The sequence below is a fragment of the Diceros bicornis genome, chromosome 20 (genome assembly GCF_020826845.1).
Source record: "Diceros bicornis minor isolate mBicDic1 chromosome 20, mDicBic1.mat.cur, whole genome shotgun sequence".
In the NCBI taxonomy this organism is placed as follows: domain Eukaryota; kingdom Metazoa; phylum Chordata; class Mammalia; order Perissodactyla; family Rhinocerotidae; genus Diceros; species Diceros bicornis.
In genome coordinates, this window is record NC_080759.1 from 4607684 (window position 1) to 4632175 (window position 24492).

A 24492-nucleotide genomic window follows, 5' to 3' on the forward strand; every position below is an offset into this window, starting at 1 on the left:
TACCACAGCAAACTCATCTCTGTCCAGGTGCCCGTCCTTGTCGATGTCACTAAGGTCCCAGACCTGTAAGGCAAACAGCAGCAAGGCTTACTGGGGGGTACCAAGGCTTCCTGGGGGCGTACCAAGGCTCACTGGGGGGGGTGGGGGGTACTGAGGCTTACTGGGGGATACCAAGGCTTCCTGGGGGGATACTGAGGCTTACTGGGGGGTATCAAGGCTTCCTGGGGGGTATTGAGGCTTCCTGGGGGGATACCGAGGCTTACTGGGGGCATACTGAGGCTTACTGGGGGGATACCAAGGCTTACTGGGGGGGTAGGGCCCATAGGCAGCAAGCGTACCAGCCAGAACTCTAGATTCTGAGGGCTCAGTGCATAGTAGGGTTAAGAACCCTGTTAAGTACTGTCAATTCCAAGATCCTTTCCGCCATATTATGTTCGTTTTCTCTAACAAATGATTGTGGTTATAATCACGTCCACCCCGATTTTTAGATGGTTTGGTTTTGGTGCAGGTGTTCCTCTGAACAGAAGCCCCAACACACACACACAGACACACACACAAAGCACAAATCTAGCCCTCGCCCCCATTCCCACTGGGCAGGGCCGTGGGCACACATTCGAACAGGTCTGTGGGGTTGTGTCTCCTCTCCCGTCAGTGGATGCTGAGGCAGGTGCCATGGAATGCGCTAGGCCCACCAGCACCCTGAAGACCAGCTAGGCGGATATGGGTTTCTAGGCCGGATCAAAGGCCATGTGCTGGATTTCCTAAAGCACAATCAGGCGCTGGCTTCCTGACCCAGGTCAGCCCTCCCAGACCGCCAGGTCTGACTTGGACAATGCTGGGCACAGTGCCAGTGCCCAGAGCTAAGCAGACGCCTGGGGTCCATCCATGAGGCTTCATGCACTGGTACCTGCCCCCTGATCAACCACTAGCAACTTCAGCCCAGGGACACTTCTCACCTGTGGGTCCTCCTTTCCACCCCTGCTGCTATGTCCTTGGCTTGGGCCTCTCCAGCACTCCACAGAGACCAGAGCCTCCAGCTGACCTCTCTGCCTCTAGTCCTGTCCCCAGGGTAACCACAGAGCTAGCTCTAGAATGCACTCTGACCCTGCCACACCAATGGCATCCAGTCTCTGCCCCTCAGCCTGGCACATGGAGTCCCCTGTGCCCATGGTTGGCCCCCGCACCCCAGCCCAGCCTCCTGGGACTCCAACTTGACTTCTGGGGACCCCAAACTGTTCACAGTCCCCCCAAGCATATGGATGCCCTTTTAAAGATGTGTGGCATTGGCCTGAGTGCTTTATGCCTGTGGTCTCAATTTTGGAAGCAGAGGCTCAGGAAGAGTAACTTTCCCAAAGATATGGCACATATGCGGGAGAGCTAGGACTGGAACAGCTTCCTGGCCCCACGGTCCTCCCCTGCCCAGGGCTTCCCCCCTCAGCACCACTGACATTTGGAGGCCGGATCATTCTCTGTGGTGGGGAGTCCTGTGCGTGGTAGGATGTTGTGCAGCACCCCTGGCCTCCAGCCACCTGATATCAATAGCACCCGACCCAGGTGGGACAGCCAAAAACGTCTCCAGGTGTTGCTCAACATCCCTTGGGGCGGAACTGCCCAGTGAGAATGCCAAGTCTATCCAGCATGCCAGGGTGCCTCTGCTCATGCTGTCATGTGCATGGCCTTCTCGACCCATCGTCTACCACCCATCTCTTTACTCAGGAGAACATAACCTGGGGCACCTGCTCCAGGAGGCTTTCCCTGACTGCCCTGTACCTCTTTGCTCAGGCAGGTCAAGCACCTCCCCTCTACCACTGTCCTCACCAGGCAGAACCGTGATGATCAAGGAGGGGTGGAGGGTGCCAGGGAAGAGTGAGGGCTCTGGGAACCACAGACCTCCTTCTCTTTCCGTGCAACCTGGGGCGACTTACTGGACACTCTGAAGGCCCCGTTTCCTCACCATCCGTAACAGGGCGGTTACAAGTACTCAATGACTTCATTCATGCCAAGTGCTGGAACACGGCCTGGCACATACTAAGCCCTCAATAGGTAAATATCAGCATCTTAACCATTATTTATTTATTTAACCTCCTGGACTGTATCTAATTTCATCCCCATCTTCCCAGCGCTTGGCACAAGACCTGGCCCAAAGCAGGCTCTGAAAAATGCTTGGTGAATGACTGAATGGATGCATGATGCTTGGGTCCATGGATGCACGAATGAATGAGTATATGCATAGACGCATGCATGCACGGTTGGACGGGTGCACAGATGCATGCATGCACAAATGGATGGGTGCAGGGATGCACACGCGCACAGATGGAAGGGTGCACGGATGCAGGGGTGCACAGATGGATGGGTGCATGGATAATGGATGCACGCATGCACAGATACACTGGGTGCACAGAGGGGTTGGTGGGTGGAGGGAGGAGGGGAGGAGAGAGGGGCAGATGAGAAGTGAGCCCTGTGCCACAAGACCTGGAGCAGGTCAGAAGATTTGCAGAACACGCCCTTCCTAGCCACAGCTCCCTTCTAATAAAGCACATTCCATCACTGTGGGTCTCTCTGTCTTGCCCGTAATTTGGCACTACAAGAGTCCGCCATTATTATATCCAACAGTCAGGTACTTGGCAAGGACGCCAAGTAAAGGCACACAACACACGGGAACGGGTCACCTCATCCTGCTGCAATTAAAACTCACACCTCATTGGGGCCAGCCCGGTGGCGCAAGCAGTTAAGTGTGCGCGCTCCGCTGCAGCAGCCCAGGGTTCGCCGGTTCGGATCCCAGGCGCACACTGACGCACTGCTTGGCAAGCCATGCTGTGGCGGCGTCCCACATAAAGTGGAGGAAGACGGACACGGATGTTAGCCCAGGGCCAGTCTTCCTCAGCAAAAAAAGAGGAGGATTGGCAAATGTTAGCACAGGGCTGATCTCCTCACAAAAATAAAAATAAAAAATAATAAAACTCACACCTCATGAAGACTGCTGGTGATCAGCGTGGGTCCCCATCACAGGGCTCTGTTTACACCACACCACAGCCAAGAGGAGGACACAGGGATTTGAGAGATCCCCTTTCTTAGCTGCCTCACTTCAAAACAAAGTTTCTAGTTGGGCTTGAACTGGGTCCAATCAAATGGGGCAGTGTCTGCAAGTGATATTTAAACAGAAACGTAACGAGGTGAACCCACAGGGGCAGGAACTTGCCCCATTCCTCAAGGTTCCCCCAAAAGTCAGGAGCTAGACAAGAGGTGGCGCCCGCAGGGGCCTAGGGCAGCAGGGCCCACATTCAGTCCACCCACTCTGGGCCCATGCCTGCTGAGTGGCAGCAATCCCGTCCAGACAGACAACACTCATCCCCTGAGTCAGAGTAGGGAACCCAGCATGGAAACGGCCGTGCAGAAGTGGGCTTTGTGCACAGAGCCAACACATGAGGCCATAATGCAAACCTCAGTAGAGGGAAAACAGTCTGGAATAGAAAGCCTTATCTAAAAACTTGTATTTAACAGGAACAAAACTGAGGTTTGTTTTTTTTTTAAAGAAAAAAAAAAAGAGAATGTGTAAAATTTTTTCTAAACTTGGAGGAGAATTTAAAGTACCCTTACCTTAAGCTCATAGGCAGAAAAAAAGTAATTAAAATAAAAAATTAATAAGGAGATATAGACACATGCTCCCATACTTCTTCCCAACAACACAGTAGAGGGGGAAATACCAGGTCTGGGTTTGAGTCCTGGCTCTGCCCGTCCTTAGGCCCCAGGCAGCGAGTTCACTTCCAAGGCTGCCTCCCAATGTGTGCAATGGGCCCACACCAGCACCTTTCCCCAGGCTGGGGAGCAGCTGCAAGCCACACCCCGGGAGGCCCTGAGCGAGCCTGACTGCAGCAAGTGCTCCATCCATGCTGGCTCTTCCAAAGACCCTGAGGGTGGGTACACGGCCATGTGTCAAGCCTCGTAAGGGTCTGTGGGGAGCCAGCCTGGGGCCAACTGAACTCAGCAGCAGTGCAGGATGTGAAGGAACCACTTACCCTGCCCAGGACATCAAGAGGCAGCTTTGAGTTCATGAGCACTGGCTTGACTTTGTCTCCGGAGAGCAGGCCATTGATGGGTAGGAGGCTTTCAAAAATCCCGTCAAATTTTGCCTTTTCTTCCACCTGGTTGGAAGGAAACAGCCTGAGTGAGTAAGAAAGCGTGCCTGTGAGAGAGTCCAAAACGAGCTCTGAGCTAAGGCTGAATGCAAACGGGCGAGGATGCCCCCACTGGCCTCGCCTCAGAGCACAGGGCAGTCTCACAGCTCCCCTAGAGTACACTTACGCCTCCGAGGAAACCGCTCTCTGACCACTGTGGATTTGGTGGCCAGGGTCAACGGGAGACAGAAGACCTGGCCTTGGGCCAGGGAGACAAAGATCACTCTACCTACCTGCTAGGAGCTGACTAGGACGAGAAAGGCAAAAGCGTGAACAGATTTTAGTTCTTTAAAATGAAGAAGTAAATCTGGATATCAATCTACAGAACTAAAAGAACTAAAAACCCAAATATAAAAGTAAAGCAAAGACTCAACTAACTATCCAAATCAACTTTAAGCCTAAGAAGTCCTCTGTGTCTCACAGTCAAAATACAAATAATAAAAGCTCCTCACGAATAGAGTAAGGTCTGGGCAGGACTTAAAATGCAGAGTAGCAGCAACTGCTGTTCTGGATTCTGAAATGCAAGCAGCGTGCAGAGGGGGCCATCAGTGAGGAGGGTCTGGGCAGGGCCCTCCTGTCTGCCCTCCTACACAAAGAAAGCCCGCAGCGACTGGAACCGGGGACAGCAGAGCTCTCACTGCCTGCCCTGACGACGGGCTGCAGCCACAGGGATGCGAAGAAAACACCCCCAACAAGTGTCTATCAGCAGAAGAACAGACAAGCACAATGCAGACATCCACACACCGGAACGTTACTCAGCCCTAAAGACAAAAGAAGCTCTGACACCCGCTACAACGTGGATGAACCGTGAGGACGTTATGCTACAATAAATAAGCCAGACACAACAGGACACATACTGTGCGACCCCACTTATACGGGGTCGCTAGAGGAATCCAATTCACAGCACCAGAAAGTAGGATAGTGGGTCCCAGGGGCTGGGGCAGGGCGAGGGGGAATGAGTGTTTAATGGGACAGAGTTTCAGTTTAGGACGATGAACAAGATCTGGAGACGGATGGTGGGGATGGCTGCACACCAGTGTGAATGTACCTAATGCCACTGAATTGGACACTTACAAATGGGTAAGATGGTGAACTTTATGTTACGTGTATTTTACCACAATTAAGAAGACAAAAAACAAGCAGACGCTGCCCACATAAGCAGCTGTGAGCACTGAGAAGACAGACGTGCTGTGTCTGCCCTGAGCGTCTGGGACCCCCCCCCCACCCCGTCCCTCAGACTCGCTTCTAGGTGCTTCCAGAAGCCCAGGAACGTTCACAACAGAAAAGAGCCTGTGGCACTTTGGGTTTGTCATTGTTTCTCTGAATGGAATGCCGAGTCTCTTGAAAACAGTCGGCCCCATCATGGCACCACTCCTGCCCCTGACTCCCCTCTGCAAAGCCTCGTGGGCTCCTCAGCCACCAGCCCTTCTCATGAGGCCTCAACACGGCCCCTGCCAGAAAGGGCTGGAACGGTTCAAGGAATAAGATCTCTCTGGCACTGTTTCTCACAACAAAGCAGCTCTTTTTCAAAGTAGGCGTTGTACAACTGGACTACAGAGAAAGAAATCCTTCGGTACTATGATCTCCACTGGCAAACTGCGTCTCCTCGGTCACATGATGCCTCCTCCTGCCCTGTCCCTGCATAGACCTTCCCCACCCAAACACTTCCAAGGAGGGAACAGCCCAACTGCATAAAAACAGGACAAAAGCACTCGAATGGGGGGGGGGCTTATTTTATAGAAAGACTGTTATTAATATTAGTATTTAAGCCAAATAAAAGTAAGGAAATGCAACAATCTCCCACAACAAGTGTGTTCCCTTTAGGAGTAATTCCGCACTTATTAGAAGACACTACTCATTCCTTAATTTCTAGAATCAGTAACACAGCTTTACAGGCACAATATCCCCTGTCTTAAAAACAACACTAAGAGCTGAGAGAAGTTTTTCAAAACGCAATGAGAGCATCAGAAAGGAAAGAAGTATAACGTGTAAACTGGCTGGAAATAAGAGAGAGAGCTACAAAGACATGCTGGAAGTCTTCAAGCCTGAAAGTTCTCACAATTTCCCCTTCTATCCTGATTAACCAACCCAAGCAGCAAAACCCACAGAACGTGACCTAGAAATGCAATAGAATTTTAAGAACCCAACTCCTGAAACTTAGCTAACTGCCTTAGCAGGCAACATCTAATTACAGTAAAAGGCCATAGCTGTTTCAAGACTTGAATTTGACCAAGTATTTCATCCAAATTCTGCAGCACTCACTCTGAAACAGAATAGATACAATCGTCCTATATCATATATGGCTAAAACAATTACTCGTGCAGGGCAGCCAAGGGGCACCATCCCCGGTCACTTACCCTCACAGCCCAATGGGCCTCTGCGGAAGGTGGCGTGACCATCAAAGGGCTGCTGGTGTCGTGCTGAGAAGAAAGAGGAACATTCCACTGTGGTGGCACAGGGTTAAATCACAGGGAGTTGTGTTTATTGGAAGGATACACATTTCAAAGTGCTTTCAAAACGGGAAGATCTCAAAAAGTTAAACACAGAATTATCATATGACCCAGCAATTCCACTCCTAGGTATGCACTCAAAAGAAGTGAAAACACGTGTGCAAACAAATCTTTGTACATGAATTATTATGCCCACCAACAGATGAATGGATACACAAAATGGGGTAGACCATATAATGCATTCTTATTCAGCACTGAAAAGGAATGAAGCACTGACACATGCCACAATTTGGATGAGCCTTGAAAACATCACGCTGAGTGAAAGAAACCAGATGTACGATTCTATGAAATGTCCAGAACAGGCAAATCCGTAGAGACAGAAAGTAGATTAGTGGCTGCAGGGGCTGACAGATGGGTAAATGGGGAGTGATTACTTAACATGTACAGGATTTCCTTTTGGGGTGATGAAAATGTTCTGGAACTAGATAGAGGTGATGGTACACGATATTGTTCATTGCACTAAATGCCACTGAATTGTTCATTTTAAAATGGTTAATTTTAGGCTATGTAAATTTCTCACCTCAATAAAAAAAAGGGGGGGAGACAGAAAACATGAAGAGATAGACTGATAGGTGGACGGTAATAGAAAAACATAAACTTGAAGGAGTTTGACACTTACAAATTTAGGTGGTGGCATGTTCAAATTCAGATTGCTCAAGGTAACTTCGTGACCACTCTGTGCACAGGCCACTAGTCTCAGTGCAACATAGAAACCCTGCAAATCCAAAACAAGGGGAAGGTGTAAACGCCACCCAGCTGTCGGCAGCAGGGGGAGAGTTGTCTGTGGCAGCGGGCTCCGGAGAACGAGGGATTTCTCTTCACTTTGACAAGGAAGACTGTATGTGCAAAAGTCACTGACAGTGTCAACTTGAGCTGGTCTCACCCTGGGAGCACTGCTTAAATGACTACACTAAAACGGACTTAGCCCATTGTGTTCTGAACACTGTAAAATTTCAAATAAATGTATTTTCAAAAATAATGAGCTCCCAACATTTAGGAAATGCTAGATTATATAAGTAGCACACTTAATATGTTTAAGACTATAAATGATGGTTCTGATACATGTTGACTTTTAAAAATGGTTTGAAATAGAGTTGTTGGGAATTGACACTCACAATTCAGTGTGATCTCCTTGGCCTCTCTGAACAGAGCAGCCTCTGCTGGCCCCCGGCCTGCCATGGACTTCACCTCCCACACAGGGACCAAAGCCCTGAGCTAGGCCAGCAGGGGCCTTGGCTCCTCCCACCCTCCTCCCAACCCAGAACCAGCCAAACCACAGGCTTAGTGGACTCTCTAGGCATCACCTAATTTTTTTTAGTTGATCAACTGGCCTAAGAACACGGACCTTTTTAAAGCTGTAAACACAATTATGGTTTTTAAAACTTCTTCAAAGGAATAAGCACAAGATCACCTTTCTCAGGCTGATGTCCACAGAACGCCCACGCACAGTGTAGAAAAAAAGGGACGTAAATAAGTTTAGGGGAACTGCATTAAGCAAAGGTAACAGGTTTCTTTTCCACAAAGATCCTCAGAACCGTCACCATGCAGACTCGCAGCATGATCTGAAGGAAGGGAGGGACAGCTGACAGTGCTTTCCCAACAGATTCGGCCACGGGTCTTGGGACACAGGAACAACATCCCTTGGAATGCAGTTTGGGGAAAGGCTGAACTAAACTAAAATATGACCATTTAAAATCATTTGTAAGGCCTATACCTTCCATTTATAGAACAGTCTCGAAATGACAAAATTAGGATGGAGAGGAGCCAGTGGTGGCCAGGGCTTAGGGTGTGACTACCAAGGGGCAGGATGAGGGAGAGTCTTTGGGGTGCTGGGGCAGTTCTGTATCCTGACTGTGGTGGTGGTTACACGAATCTATGCAGGCGATAAAATTACATAGAACTATACACACCAAAAACCCCAAAAAAGTACATGTACAATGGGTCAGCTCTGAGTAAGCCTCTGGTTGAGTGCTGCGCCTGGCTCTGAGCACATTGTTACGGTGACGTACGCTGCTCTCACTGGGGGAGCCGGGGAAGTATACACGGGCACTCTCTAAACTATTTTTGCAATTTCCATGAGAGTCTGAAGTTATTTAAAAATAAAAAGTTTTTAAAACATTTTAATTGCTTACAAGCATACAAAATATTAAAAGATACGCTAACCATGAAAGATGGCTCCAAGTGTTCAAAAGACCTGTATTTCAAAATGAAACCTTTCCATTTTAACAGTCTGATGGCTGCCTTATGTCTAGAAATACTTGTCAGCGGCGACAACGAAGAAGGAAGCGCAGAGGTGACCTGGCCTTGGGGGCTCTCGCCCAGTGCCTCCACTTGCTCTGTGTATACGTGTATATACCTGTTTGTCCAAGAACCCTTTACCTTCTGGGTCGGCCAAGTCCCATATCTGCAGAAACACAAAAATGCTTGTGAGGGTGACCGTCAATCATTACCCATTTATTCACAACACAGGAGCCGCCATTGCTGCATGTGGGCCTTACAGGTAGTCCAGAGAGGCCCCAAACTCGGAGCAGGTGAATGACCCACACCCCTCCCTCCCCCCGAGGGCAGACAGCTGGTCAGTAGCAGACCCCCAAGAACAGCCAGGTCCACTCAGCTCCACAGCCAACATAAATCCATAAGCTTCAAGACCCCAAAAGCACTCAGGCCTCTTGTCTGCTACTTAAGCAGCAGGTGGCAATTGCCATCAGAGCATTCGGATCCACCAGTTACAGCCCTGAGAGGCTCGCAGTGGCCATCCCATTCCCCAAGAGGAGTGTAGACCCCACAAAGAGGGGTCTGCACAGGCTGGCCTTCATCTGTCAGTGGAGCCCTGAGGGTGGCCGCTAAAGAGAAATCACTACCGCTCATCACATACCTTCCCAAGGATAATGTCTGAGAGCCCAGACTTCTTTAGAAACAGCGCAGCTTCACTTGCCCCAACTCGTCCTGTGTATGCTGGGTCTACCTGGAATGGGAGCAACATTTGAGATGAGGTTCAACAGATGGGGCAGCAGGTAAAGCATCACACTGACTGTTAGCCGATAATTCAGAGAACAGGAAGGGATCGAAGGCCCTGGTGGGCTTCAATTCAGGATTGCGCTTTCCAGTCACTCGCCTTCTAGTTCAATCCAGAACGACACCAGTGAAACTTACCTGCTTGTAGTAAGATTCATATAATGGATTTCCAGTGGGAATCTGTAAACAAAACCACAGACACTGGTCAAAAATGGACACATCCCTCTCTAAAACAAGTGTCGTCCTCTCAGTTTCGTCATTACCAAAGTACACAATAGTGAAAATCAAAATGTATGCACTTTAAATGTCCTCTATACACAGACTGTAGTTTATTTTCAGACACAGATGTCACACTTACTTGATTTAGAAAAAGAAATTGCTAATGCTCTTTAATAAGTCCCAATTCCAGCACAAACAACACGGTCATTCAGGAAGGAGCAGCAGCCCAGAGTCGATTTCCATTTGCTGAACGATGGGATTTCAATGTGTCCAGGAACTCAGAGTGAAAAGAAACCCTTATCCTTTGAGATAGGTCTCTGGCTCCAGAATCAGAGCAGGAGTTTCTGCTCGTCATCATGAATCACCAGACATGCAAGCTTCAGACCGGTTTCCCTGCCCCTGGTCTCATCCCCACCCATCCTGTCCTACACCAGCCCCCCAGGGACTGCGCAAAAATGCACACTGACCTGCCCCTACTGGGAGAGAGCTTGACAGAGATCACTTTCACCATGGGAGGCAGGAAGTTCAAAGGCCTCAGCCCAGCACAGAAGAAACTCCACATTCTGACCATCAGATCCCTAAGACATGGCTGTTCAAAGAAGGTAAGCACCTCATCTAGGTCACGTGGCCAGACGAGGCCACACCTGGATTCAGTCTGGTTGGCGACTGAGCGCTGACACTTCCCACAGTGTCCATGGCCTTCTTCTTGCCGTCCCCCAGTCGGGGGGCGGGGTAGCCAGGGGAGGTGGGAATTAAGCTGCTACTAAGATTTTGGCTAGAAAGAATTAAACATGTTGGTGTTTTACTGTGGGAAGGGAAAAAAGCAGTCCGCAAACCTGCTGTTGATTTAGTGAGCAAAGAAAAGTGAAGACAACACAATTAAGCTTAATCGTATAGAAGAACAGGTATGTAAACAGCTAAAGAGAAAAAAGCCAGGAAAGAGGAGTGCTGGATGAGAGGTGGGATCAGTGTTTATTTTCAAAGTCTCTGAATGCTTCATTCGATTTTTCATAATGAATAAGACCAGGGGGAGGTGAGTTTTGTCCAGTCACAATCACTGGATTTGAACCAGCCCAACACTTGCATCTTGCTGTGCTGTTAAGAGTCATTTCAGGTTAAGAATAATGCCCGATTACAGTCAGCTTCTCTGGGGGATGCCAACCCCTGCGAATGTGCAAAGAAGCAAAAGTGCCAAGAACAATACCAAGACAATAAAAATAGAAGGAAAAGGGCATCGAGACCCAAAAGGGGAGAGAGGAAAGCCAAAACATAAAGAAAAAGAAGAAAGAAAGGGGGAAATCCCGAAAAGGCAGAAAAAACTAAACAATGTGAAAAGCAAGAAAGGTTGGAGGGCAAGGAGCGCTGGCCCAAGAGAGGAAAGGGCCGGCCCCAGTGAGAAGCACAGAGAGGCAGGTGCACAGCATGGCAGCGCCCTGGCCGGCTGCCCTCCTCGCCAACAATACCGCTGGGGGAGGCTGTCACCCTCAGCTTCCCATGACCTCAGGTGGCAGTGTCCACCATCACACCCTGTGTGGCCTCCGAGGCTTAAAGCTCTGCAGGCTTTCAAAGCACATCCCCGGGAGGTGTAAGGCCCAGAGAGGAAGCAAAGTCAGGTAGGCTGTTTGTCATCTGCCAGTCAAGGTGACAGCGCCCAGGTCCAGGCAGCACATCACGTGCCACTGGCTCAGAGAAGTGGAATGCACAGACCCCAGGGTCCCCCACTATGATGATAAAAGTCCCATTCCTGCCAACAATCAGTGCATTTCCAGTAGGCTTTCTTTTAAGATCTCATGGTAAGCCAAGTGAGAGGTTTCCAAGATTTCAGTGACAAAAGAGTTATGATATTTGGGGCATACAGGGTTAACAACCATCTCTAACTTTCCAAATGCTTCTGAGCTACAAGATCCACAATCAAGAGAAACAACACCCTGAATAGTCTGGAAAAGGCTCTGAAGCACCAGACCTAAAGCTCCAACTGTCTGTGCTAAGGGCTCATCCCACAGACAGTTTAGGGCCAGGTGTTGATCCCAAATGATCTACAACTGACAGAAAATCAGAGAGTATGCCTCAACCACTCCTCTCTAACTATGGGAATCACGTTGCGTAAGCTGGGACAATGACAGCAGGTAGAGGTTTCGATTTAATTACACAGACTTCAGGTACTGCGAAAGCAGAAGAGGGAAAACACCAGCCTCTAATGGCCACATCCTCTTACCACACTGCATCCTCCCGGGGACGGTGGAGTCACATCTGCAAGCTGCCCGAGATGCCACTGCAACAGAGCTGAAGATGCACGCTGCTAACACCACGAATCCCCCAGTGACGGGCAGTCTGTGGGGCCGGCCCCCCATGCAGAGACCTCAGTCACAACCAGCACACCAGTGCAGGCAGTGGCTCCCAGAGGGCGTGTCACGGCTGCTGGGACAGAGCCCTTTGCATGCTGAGAACAGGCACCAGAGCTGCCTACCCACGTCTGACCCCAAATTGAGCCCGGGGCCAAAGCAGAAAGGGAACGGGCCAGGGGACAAAGGTTTCAGTATAACAGGGCTGCAGAAGGCTTGGCAATGGCTTCAAGAAGGGAAGCAAGGGGGCTGGCCCTGCGACATAGTGGTTAAGTCCGGCACGCTCCGCTTGGGTGGCCCAGGTTTGCGGGTTTGGATCCCGGGCATAGACCTACCACCCATCAGCCACGCTGCAGCGGCGACCCACATACGAAATAGAAGAAGACTGCCACAGACCTTAGCTCAGGCCTAATATTACTTAAGCAAAAAAAAAAAAAAGAGAGAGAAAGATTGGCAACAGATGTTAGCTCAGGGTGAATCTTTCTCACCAAAAAAAAGAGAATGGAAGCAAGACAGACCCAGCCAGGATGCACCCTCCATCACCAGCCCACAGCGCTAAGATGCCATCTTCAACTCCACAGAGTCTGATTTATGGATGAGGTTCAATATAACTTTCACTTCTATCTTTCAGTTGCTCATCGTGTCTTAAAGTACTAAGAGAGAGAACACGGAAAGTTCCTGTGGCCTCTTCACTCTGCCCTCCAGCCCAGACACAACTTCCAAGTGGGGCGACAGGGAGGGGAAGCATGTCAGAGAACAATTTCACGTCCCTCTGTGGAAAGGGCTTCAAAACATCACCGTTTGTGTGAGCGCATGCGATTTTAACACTGGAGAAAACCAGCTTGACGTGAGGAATACAGCAGAACTACTTTGGAGGGGAGACCCTCTGAGGATCGGGGTTGTAGACACTCCGAATCCTCCCAGGATTGAGTCCACCCAGCTCTGATGCCTACATTTGTCCACAGGCAGGACTCCTCCTAACACTTATGCCTGGAGGCAGCAGAATTCTCATCTGATGGACGTATGCTCTTTCACGCAAAACACAGCAAAATCGCTGGCTTTGTTTGCCTTAAAACGACATAAGCAAATTCGTTTTCATTTTAAAACTTTTAGAAGAGTATCTATAGCTCCTTGTTCTGATAAATGATGGATCACATTTAGTGAGCACTGTTTTCATCCAGCACCTCATTTAATCCTCCCAACAATGCCATGAGGCAGGTAATAGTGTTAGCCCCAACTTACAAGCAGGGAGACTGAGGTTACCTTGCCCAGGGTCACAGAGTGAGTGACAGCCAGAGGAGCATCCAGGCCGTGTGGCCCTAACCTACTTTGCATGCTGCAAAAACAGCTCAGGCTTGGCAGAGCCAGGCACTGGGCCACAGCATGGCCTCCCACGCACTCTTGCCTGGGAAGACGCACATACGTGATTACGTGATGATGCATTTTATCCAACAGAAGAGGTGAAAGTGCAAGACTCGACTTGAGCATAAAAAATGACTTGCAAACCAGCACAGCCTGCCATTTCCCCAGGAACACTGAGACCCCATAATGGCTGTTTTTTTCAACACTGGTGCCAAGTCCTGCTGGAAGTTAGTCACGTAACACCACAAGACATCCCGGTCTGAGTTCCTACTTGGAAAACCAGATGCTAATACAAAAACAGGACCTGGAGAAGTGCTGGCTGGATAATCCTTGTATTTTTGCCTTCCACTTAGAGTTAGTCCCCCTTACTGCTTGCACAATCCTATCTCAGCTGTGTGCACAGCCACATTCTGCAGCTGAGGAAACTAGGACATAACTCAGCAGCGCTCCAAGAGCGTCAGGAAACACTGGGCATCCCTCACCCCTCCCGGAACTGACAGCTCTCTCCAATTGCCCCATCAGAGGTTTCTAAACCAGAGCTACGGTAAACACTGCCGGGAGAGGGAGAACCTGGATGTGAGCAAGAGCTTCTACAAATCACAAGGAGAAGACAGATATCCCAATGAAAAAATGAGCAAACAATGAGAAAAAGGCGATTCAGAAAGAAGAGATGCAGCAAAGTTAGGGGGAATGTTCAATTTATATATTGCAAAATAGAGTGAAATGCCAGCGTTTGCTATCAGGTTGGCAAAGTCAAAGGGAGGTGCTGTGCAGGGTTGGCCAAGGTGGAAACACACGTTGTGGGCCCTGCCAGTGGAAAGATAAACTGACCGGCCTTTCTGGAGGGCAGTGCACCCACACGTGGGAAATGTGTATGCCCTGATATGCAGGTTTAATTGGATTCTTACCAAACTCCAGCTAGATTTTTTTGTAGCTAAAAATAAGATTATTCTAAAACATATATACAAAGGCAAAGGAACTGAAATAGCAAAAACCATTTTGAAAAAGAAGAATAAAGTGTGAGGAATCAGTGTCCCTGATTCCAAGGCTTGCTATACAGCTGCAGGAATCAAGACGGTGTGGCAGTGATGGAGGCATGGACATGCAGAACCATGGGACAGAACAGAGAAGCCAGGAACGGACCTAACCAGACGTGCCCAACAGCTTCTGACAACAGTGCAAAAGCCATTCAGGAAGAAAGAGGCTGCTCCACGAATGGTGCTGGACAACTGGACAACCAGAGGAAGAAAATGAGCCTTGATGTAAAGTCTCACTTTATACAAAAATTAACTCCAAATGGATCACCTACTTAAACGTAAAACTTGAAAACGTTTAGGAGAAAATATTCAGGATCGAGGGCTGGGCAAAGAGTTCTTAGACTTGACACTAAAAGCCTGATTCATAAAAGGAAAAAATCGATAAATTAGACCTCATCAAAATTAAAAATGTTTACTCTGTGAAACATCCTGATAAGAGGATGCAAAGACAAGCAACAGACTGGAAGCAAATATTTGCAAACCACATATCCAAGAGAGGACTGGTATCTGGAACCTATAGAGAACTCAACAGCAAAAAAGCAAACAATCCAACAAGAACATGGGCAAAAGACAGGATGGGATATTTCACCCAAGAGGATCTACAGATGGCAAATAAGCCCATGAAAAGATGGTCAGCATATCGTTAGCCCTTAGGTAAATGCAAATTAAAACCACAGTGAGGTGCCACTACACACCTAACAGAATAAATAGTGACGTGTGTCAGCATGCAGAAAAACGTGATCACTCTTACACTGCTGGTGGGAATGTACAAAGGTACAGCTACTCTGGAAAACAGCTTGGCAGTTTCTTCAAAAAATCTAAACTTGCAACTATCACATGACCCAGCAACTGTCCTGGACATTCATCCAGAGAAATGAAGACTTAGGTTCACATAACATGCTGTACTCAAATGTTTACAGCAGCTTCATTCATTATTGCCCCAAACTGGAAACACCTTGGAGGTCCTTCAGTGGGTGGAAGGTTACATGAACTAGTGGTCCCGCTGCCCCCATGGAATACTACTCAGCAATGAAAAGGAATGAACTACTGATACATACAACAGTTTGGAAGAATCTCCAGAGGATTATACTGAGTGAAAAAAGGCCAATCTCCAGAGGTTACATACTATATGATTCCATTATACAACATTATTAAAAGGCTGCAATGATAGAAAACAACAGAGTAGTGCCTGCCAGACAAAGGCATGGGATGAGAGGAAGTGGGAGAGGCTATAACAGGGCAGCAGGAGGGGGCCCTGTGGGGATGGAACTGTGCTGCATCTGACTGTCCGCGTTTGGGCTGTGATGGTGTGCCAGAGATTTTCAAAATGTTACCAATGGAGGAAAGAGGCTAAAGAACACACAGGATCTCTCTGCATTATTTTTTTTTTTACAACTGCATGTGAATCTACAATTATCTGAAAATTTAAAAATTAAAAAAAAAAAGACTTAGGAGGCCTCACAACCAAATGCAAGGTGACATTTTTAGACAATCAGGGAAATTTGAATATGGACTGGGTATTGGATAATACTAAGGAATTATTATAATTGTGTAAGGTGTGATATGCCATTGTGGTTATATAAAGAAAAATGGCCTTAACTGTTAGAGATGCATATTGAAATACAATTTCTCAGATTAAAAAAAAACAAAAATGCATATGGGGAGGGCAAAGGATGGTAGACAGGTGCAAAGAGATTTGGAAAACGCTGGCATCTGTTGTAAACGGGTGGTGGGTACAGAGGAGTTCATTAAACTCTTCCCTCTCCTTTCAGTGTGCTTAAAATGTTACATAATTAAAGACCAACATCTGATGTGTTTCTGCTCTGGCCAGGATCCCAAAGATCAAGTGGCTTCAGGTTTAAGTGTGACAAACAAAGAGGAGCTTTATCACGCGCAGGATCATGGTTTTGTCAAACAATAAAAACAAGCATTTCTTTAACACATGCACACATGCGCACACTCCCCCCCCCACACACACACACGTGTATGTGCCTTCCCACTACTGTAAGGGCTCCTGCTGAGAGTCTACCCTGAAGAAGTAACCAGATATGCACGAGGCGGTAAGGGCAAGAGGGTTCCATCGGTTCGCCCAGCTGGAGGGTGGGGACTGCAGGTGACAGCAAAGGGTTGAAAACCATCCAGGACTGGTTAAGCCAATAATAAACTGCTGTGTCTCCAAGGGACAGAAAACCACAGAGCAGTGAAAATGGTACAGGCAGAGCGTTTACAAGCGGGGTACGATCGTCAAGTATTTGCTGAGCGAAAAGGGAAGGCCCAAACCAGCACGCAGTTATGGCCTGGCTGGAAGCATGCGGCGATCAGATCCACATGGACCTAAACCTGGCAGAAAGGACACCACAGGCAACGGTGATTCCTACCGGTGAACTGGTTGCCTCCTCGCGGCTTTCTGAGTTCTCCAGCGTTCTACATTAGCACACACTGCTTTGTAAATAGGACAGGCAAGGAGAAGAGAGAAGTGCAAGGAGAAGAAGGATCTGAAGGAAGACACACAGTTCTCTCCGAGGACCCGAATGACCGCCATGATGAGGGGCCAGCTGAAGAGGACATGCCTGCCATTCAGGCACAGGACGCGGGGGTCTCTGTCCGACCCACACAGAACTCAAGGCCTGCAGTGGGGACATGACACAGTGGGGTAAAGCCTGCAGTCCTCACCTACAAGGAGAACCAAGGAGCAAGAGAACCACCCCTGAAAGGTTAGACACACAATGAGAGTCAAGGTGAATAATACAGCTGCAGCGTGTTCAGGGCAAGGAGCCGTGAGGTGGGGCTGGAAAGGTTGGGAAAGGGACAGGAATCAAGGTGTGACAGTTCCAACACTCCTGGGAGACCATCGCTCTGAGCCCCATCTACCAGAAACAGAAGTGAGGGAGAAACAAAGGTCACTCGAGGGTCGGCCCGGTGGCGAAGCAGTTAGGTGAGTGCGCTCCGCTTCAGAGGCCCAGGGTTCGAAGGTTCGCATCCCAGGCACGCACCGCCGCACCACTTCTCAAACCATGCTGTGGCAGCATCCCATATAAAGTAGAGCAAGATGGGTACGGAAGTTAGCCCAGGGCCAATCTTCCTCACAAAAAAAAAAGGGGGGGGGGTCACTCAAGGCAGCCTTCGCATCCGGACACACCGCCCTATGCAGGATGCAGGACCTATGCCAAGCCTGCAACTTACACAGAGGTAAACAGCACCACCAGACAGATGTGGACTCGAGCCCTATTCTACCACTGGAACGCTGTGCAACCCACCTGGGGAGGGTGAGCAGCCTCTGCGTGCCTCAGTTTCTTCATTTGGAAAACGAGGATGAACATCCCCACTACCAGAGACTGGCACAGAGTCAGTGCTCACCAAATGCTGGCCGCTTTAGAGTTCTGTTCTCTCCCTCCTCGCTCTCCTTCCACCAGCTCCACATGAAAATGTGTCCTGTCCCCAGAAATGCCCTCCATCGCAGTATCACCTCAAGCTACTGACCTCCCCCATCTTTCACAGAAAACTCCCTAAAAAGATGGTCCGCCCTTGGACTCGCCAGTTCTTACCTCCTGGACTTGTGAACTCACTCATTCACTCATTCGACACACACACGGGGAGCTCATACTACGAGGAGGCATGGAGGACACAAAAGTGTGTGGGACAGTGCTCTGGGCTCAAGAAGGGGAGAGGGGCAGGCAAAGGGAGCCGTAATTACAGCACAGGGTGCCAGGAGATATGACAGCGGAAGGCCCAGCTGGGGCCTCCAGAGCCTCAGCGAGGGGTGAGGGACAGGCAAAGCAGGCTCCTGCTCCTGGGGCAGAAAGGACGGGCGGGGGGTCGGGGTCCTCCAGCACAGCTTCAGGCAGGGCGGATGTGGGGAGATGACAGGGCCTGCGCACACCTTGCTGAGAAGCCAGGAATGTGATCTAGAAGGCGACCTGAGCAGACATGCAGGTGAGAAGGTGAACTGAATATGCACTCAGCTACGCGGAGGGGGTGACAGAAGGCAGGCTGGAAGGAAGCCATCAGGGAGAGACTGCCACAGTCCTCCAGGAGGACGAGGCCCAAGGAAGGCAGCCACTCACTGTGCAGATACATGGAGCGGGGGCCATTCACCTAGGTATGTCTCTCTGGGACATCCCTATGGGACATCGAGGTGGAAATCTCACTTCCATTCAAGCAGTAGCTACCAAGTGCCTGCCTGGTTCCAGGCACTGGCCTTGGTGGGGGTGCAGCGGTGAATAAGGGGACCCCCCCTCCAGCCTCACAGAGCTCCTGGTCTGGAGGAGAATGTCATTAGACATGACAAGACACAGAGGGCTGGCAAGTACTGTCAGGAAAAGATAGGACAGAGGGCAACTCTGCAGCCCTAAGACACACCTGTGAGGGCAGGGAGACAGACACTGCCTGGCTGAGCCTGCCCAAGGAGACAGGAGACAAGGGACCCGCGCTGAAGTGCTAGGGGGAGACAGGCTCGTAGTGGAGATGGAAGGAGGCGCCACTGTAGGGAAAACACCAAGGGAGTGGGGTACTGGAGGGATGGAGAGACAGGCATGTGGGGAGGGACCTAGGGTCAAGTGCAGCCACAGAGAGGGCAGCTGGGATGGGACTGGAAAGGGCCGGCAACCAGGAGGTCCCCAGGACCTTGCCCAGGCAGCCAGGGCAGAGCAGGGAGCAGATTCCAGCCCCTTCTCCAGAAAATGCTGCTTAAGATCCAAAATGGCCCAGCCTCCTTGCAGCACTGCCTGGACCTCACTCCTCCCTGCGTCTCAGAGAACAGCCCCCACTCCATTCTGTCTTTCCTCCCTCCGTACAAGGGACTAGGCCCTGAGCAAGGCCCTGGAGAGACTCACGGGGGCGATGACTCAGCAATAAGTGCCTCCTACAGGGCAGGGCACCTACACCTTCCTGAGGGTGCCCACTTCCTACAGCGCTCCCAACTTTCCCCAAGTGTGCCCTGAACCTTCCCGAAATTCCTTTCCTACACCAGCCACCCTGGGGTTCTAATGTCCCTGCCATCTTCTGACCTCTGGCCTAACATTTCGCCATTACTTAACCACGCACACTGTCCAGGACTCAGGGATCCCCAAGCCAGATCAGGTCAGCACCTCTGTGTGTCTCCCGTCCTCCTCCCTGTGGTGGATTGTAAGCCCCGCAGCGCTCACTGCTCTCCCACAGAGCCTGGGGGCCCTCTGGGCAGCAGACACCAAGCTAGCCTCCAGGATTCCACCATGAGCAAAAGGACAGTCCCTGCCACCACAGAGCAGAGCGTCACGGTCTGCTCAGGGAACAACACACAAGGCAGAAGAGCAAACACGCTGGCAGGGGCAGCAGAGGAATGGAGCTCTGTCCTGCCGGAGAGCAGGGAGGGATCTAGGTAGACAGTAGCAAGGGCCAGCCTTCTGACCCCTCCTCACTCCACACACACCTTGGCCCAGACCCAGGCTGAACCTCCCAGCTGGACGCCGCCTTTGCCTGCTTCCTCTCTCCATTCTACTCAGCACACGGTCACTCCCCTGCTTGGAAAGACCCTCCGCGGTTGCCAAGGAGTGTGAAGTCTCAACCTCAGGCCTAGCTCTTGACGTGCCCACAGCCATCTCCTGCCCCTGCCAAGCTAATTTCACTCCACACACACACACACACACACACACACACACACACACCCCATACACACATATACACTCACTCACAGCACTCAATCCCCACCTCCCTTCCTGGTCTGATGATGCTCTACTGAACACTGGGTACCTTTCGCCTCTTGTCTTGGCACAAATTATTTCCTATGCCTGGGGGGCTCTGCCTGCTGAAGGCCAGTTACCTTCCGGCCCCAATGCAAATCCCCTTGCTCTAAGAAGCCTCCCAAACTCCCCCCAATTGAAATGTGTCTCTGTCTCCCCACCCCCCAACACTCCCACAGCCCCGAACTTAGAGCAGGGACACTTCTGCAAGTCTCATTTACGTAGCAGCTGCTGTAATGATCAGCACCCCCTACATTTTCAATTCCTGTGGGGGGAGGTTTCACATGCATCCCACCTGGGACGATGCTGGGCCCATCAGCAGGCCTTTGTTAAACGTTTGTTCAGGGAGTGGGCAAGATTTAGATGGAGCCTCGGGAGGGAGAACGTGAGATGCATGCAAAGTGGTCAACACTCGGGTAGACACAGCCCCACCACTCAGCAGCAGAGTGAAGACAAGCTACGATGCCTCCCGGGGCCTCAGTTTCCCTATCTGTAAAGTGGGAATAATACAGTGCCTGCCCTGAGGATTACTGTAAGTATCAAATGAAAATATGCAGGCAAGGCACACTATGACGGGAAGACATCATTACATCTGTTATTATGGTTATTGTTATTATTATTATTATTACTGAGACATCAGAACAGGCTTTATTTACAAAGATCTTAGGGGGTGGGGAGGAAGTCAGGCGAGGCTATTAATCCAGACTGTGTTGCAGGCATCAATCATCGTCCCTACAGCTGGCCACACCAAATGATCCTTGCCAGTGATGTGATATCTCACTGGGCGTTGGACACATAGGAGCACATATCCTACTCACTCTCTCTCAACTAGGCAGCTGAGCTGCGCCAACAGCTTGCACAGAGCAGTCTTACTAGTTTTCGTCTCAGTGGTTATTTTTTTAAAACGTACAATTTCACACATAGTAGGTTAAGTACATACTACAAAAACCCACTTATGTGGTTGTGAATTAAAGGATACTTTCTAGCGGCTAAAAGGCAATAAAAAAAAATTAAATCCACAAAGTTGAATGCCAACACAAAGGGCTTGGCCTCAAAAGAAATGCTGATTCCCTGGCCTGGTGTGTGAGTGAGCCAAACAGCAGCACGGACTCGCACCACGGCCACCAATAGGCTCGCCTGGCCCACTCAGGACCCGTGGGGTCAGCTCAGCCCTCCAGGTGCTCTTCCCCAGGGAGAACATGTCCAAAACGGATGGAGAGACGCACCTCGGGCACAGAGGCCGTTCTAAGGGAGAGACGTTTGCAGTAGCACATCCCTAGGTCTACCAGGTTCTGGGCCCTCCAACCACAAACAGTGCCCATTCTCGGCGGGGGGGCGGGGCATTTGGAGGGCTAGCCTGCCCCCAAACTTGACAGTCCTGCTTAAACAGTCTCCATGGGAGAAGACTCGTTTGTCAACAGTTTTTTTCCTGTTTAATCTTTCCCCTTTTACAAATAATCTGAAAGAACAGCGTTTTCTCTTTCCACTGGAAATGTAAAACTGAAAAGCACATCCTGTGTGGACTAACAAAAGCCAATTTTCTATGGATGGACAGGCGCGCCTGCGACTGTCACTAGTACATCAGAGAACCCTTCCCAAGCCCTCCCAGAGCAGAAGTGAAGAGGGAGCGGACGCCCCGGGGAGGGGGGCCTGGCCATGATGGCGCTGGCCCTGGGGCGCACTGACTCCCGTCACCAGAGGAGCGGGTGCCTGTTTCCTCACCCAAGAGACAAAATGTTCCCGCCATCCAAGGAAGCTCGAGAGGCCGAGCACGCTCCTGGCTGCTATACGGAGCACGCAGCCTCAGTCCACGACGGTTACCACTTGCCTGCTTCAGGGGCTGGGGACACAGCTGCTCCCGGGAGAGTGTGGTGTCCACAAGAGAGAATGTGGCTTTGGGGCTGTGGTCCAAGGCAGGCGCCCACCTCCCCGGGGGGCCTGAAAGCAGTGGTTTTCCCTCTCTCCTTCTCAGTTTCCTTCTTCAGAAACGAGCACAGGGACGACAACAATGCTGCCTCCCTGACAGGAGTCAATGCTGAACCAGTGCGAAGTGGGTGTCCAACCACACTCCCTTACTTCCTGGCCAAACCTGCACCCCAAATCTCTCCAACACCGTTCTAGGAGACCCTGGGTTACTAGAGTCAGGGAAGGGCTGACTGGGCAGAGAACAGGAGAGGAAGCTGGTCAGAGGGTGGAGGAGGGCGTCCTGAAAGGCTACAAACGTCTGCTTCCTCCAGTCCTGCTAGAACAGAGGAGGGAAAAGAAAAAGGGAGATGCAGGGCCCCTCCTCCTCCTCTCCCTATTTCCAGCCCAGTGGAGGTGATTAATCCACTTCTGCGGGCTGAAGGCGTCTGCCAGCCTGTGTCCTAATTATCAGTGTGCCCAGCTGCAGCTGAGCCCATCGGAAGGGCAGGGACTCAGTTTTATTCACCTTGGTGCCAAGCCAGCACATGGTAGGTGCTCAGCAAACAGAACCTGGTGGCATCCCCAGGAGCTGGGCTGCTTCTCAACTGCACCTAAATGTGGGGATCTCACAGGGCCTGGAGGGCCTCTTGTAAGGTGGTGGGTCTTGTCTCAACCCATTCAGCCGCCCATACCTGGCACCACCCACACCTGGCGCCCGGGAAGGCTTTTCTCGTCCTGCTGATCAGAAACGTAAATGGTAAATCAATTCTGCTATGAAGAACACAACAATCCCACTCAGGAGGCAGAGCTGGATGGAAATCTGAGGAAATGGCTGTTTGTAGTCATCTGTAACCTCTACTTCCCTCCAACTGCTGTGGCATTAAGAACTGGGACTACCATGGCTGGCAAAGCACTCTATGCAGGAGCAGCCTTTCGGGATGCCTCTCTGTCCAGCAATCAAGGCCAGCCTAGCTCAGGGCACAGCACAGGTCTCCTTTCCTCCCCCACGTCTGCCATTGGCCACTCTCTGGGCAAGCAGACACTCTGTCAGTCCCTTTTGTCTCAGGCCTATTTGTAGGCCAGGCACAGACTCCTGTGTCCCATTTACCAAACCACCTTCTTCCCTTCATCCCTAGGTTGCCCTAACTAAAAGAGGGACATGGACCTCAAAGTCCCAGCCCCAGCCTCACATTTGGCCCTTTGAGTTGGAATTCCAGCTTCTTGGCTTCTGCTCATTCTGCTTTGCCTCTGTCAGAAAGGCCATTCCACCCTCTCTTCCCAGGGTCCCCATGGCCCAGTCCAAATGCCCCTTCTCCTCTATGTAGCCGTCTCTAACACACCCAAGTGGAAGCAAGTCAACTGCCCCTCCTCCAGCCCAGACCACACGTGGCCTGAGCCTCTCCTTGTGGCCAGACGCGGCCCACTCATTTCTGCACCAGCCTTGAAGCACAGAGCACCCACTCCAGCAGGGAAGCCTGCTGACCTCTTGTAAAGATGATGAGAGGCCTTTCCATCTCCCCTTCCAATGAGATGAGATTAAAACAATAAAATAAAAATTAAGCAAGTGATCTTCTCTCCACCAGACTCTATAGTATCTAGTGATTAAGTAGCACGACCACTATTTAAAAACAAATGAGGAGATCTCACACTGTTGTAATGCTTGGCAGCTAAAAAACAAAACAATTTCCAAGGCAGGAAACTACAGTGCAACACAGAGCCCCAGACCTGGCTCAAACAAGCTGTGTCAGTCTGAGCTTGCCAGGTGGGATCTTTCACAAGAAATATAACGCCTCTGGGCCTCAGTTTACCCCTTTATAAAGAGAGGATAAAACTGATCACAGTGATCAGTTGGGAGGATAAACTGAGCAACCCCAAATGCCTTCTCTGTTCAGTCCCGGTGCCTGCATGGTGAGGACTTCACAAACCTCACGTTTCTGACCATGACCCCCTCTGCTTTACAGTTCTCACAGCACAGAGTGCACCGCCATCAGACATATGACATACATATTTTCTCATTTCTTTACGTCTGTGCCCCCTCCTTATACTGTCAGTTCCAGGGCACAGGGTTGTCTTCAGAGTCACTGCCACATCCCACTACCCAGACAGTGCCCAGCAAAGAGAAGATGCCCAATATACACTTGCTGAATGAACGGCACGACACCCAAATGGCAGGCACTCTGAGAGCACATCCATCTCTCCGTGGGATCTTA

General features: G+C 50.3%; 1 protein-coding gene across 11 annotated transcripts in view; it reads right to left on the minus strand.

The window, feature by feature from the left end:
- Positions 1-24492, minus strand: part of EPS15L1 (epidermal growth factor receptor pathway substrate 15 like 1) — a 96032-nt gene that overhangs the window by 66277 nt on the left and 5263 nt on the right. For 9 of the 11 annotated variants that reach the window (XR_009223124.1, XM_058563612.1, XM_058563610.1 and 6 more), the window contains exons 2-8: positions 9839-9880; positions 9561-9650; positions 9042-9089; positions 7305-7400; positions 6533-6619; positions 4017-4142; positions 4-63 (exon numbers count right to left, since the gene is read on the minus strand). Coding sequence is in view for 10 of the 11 variants with exons in the window: in XM_058563612.1 (XP_058419595.1) it covers positions 4-63; positions 4017-4142; positions 6533-6619; positions 7305-7400; positions 9042-9089; positions 9561-9650; positions 9839-9880 (549 nt within the window). In the remaining variant the exon portion in view is untranslated. The remainder of the gene's footprint in view (positions 1-3; positions 64-4016; positions 4143-6532; positions 6620-7304; positions 7401-9041; positions 9090-9560; positions 9651-9838; positions 9881-24492) is intronic. The other 2 variants (XM_058563613.1, XM_058563611.1) reach the window with 1 other exon arrangement.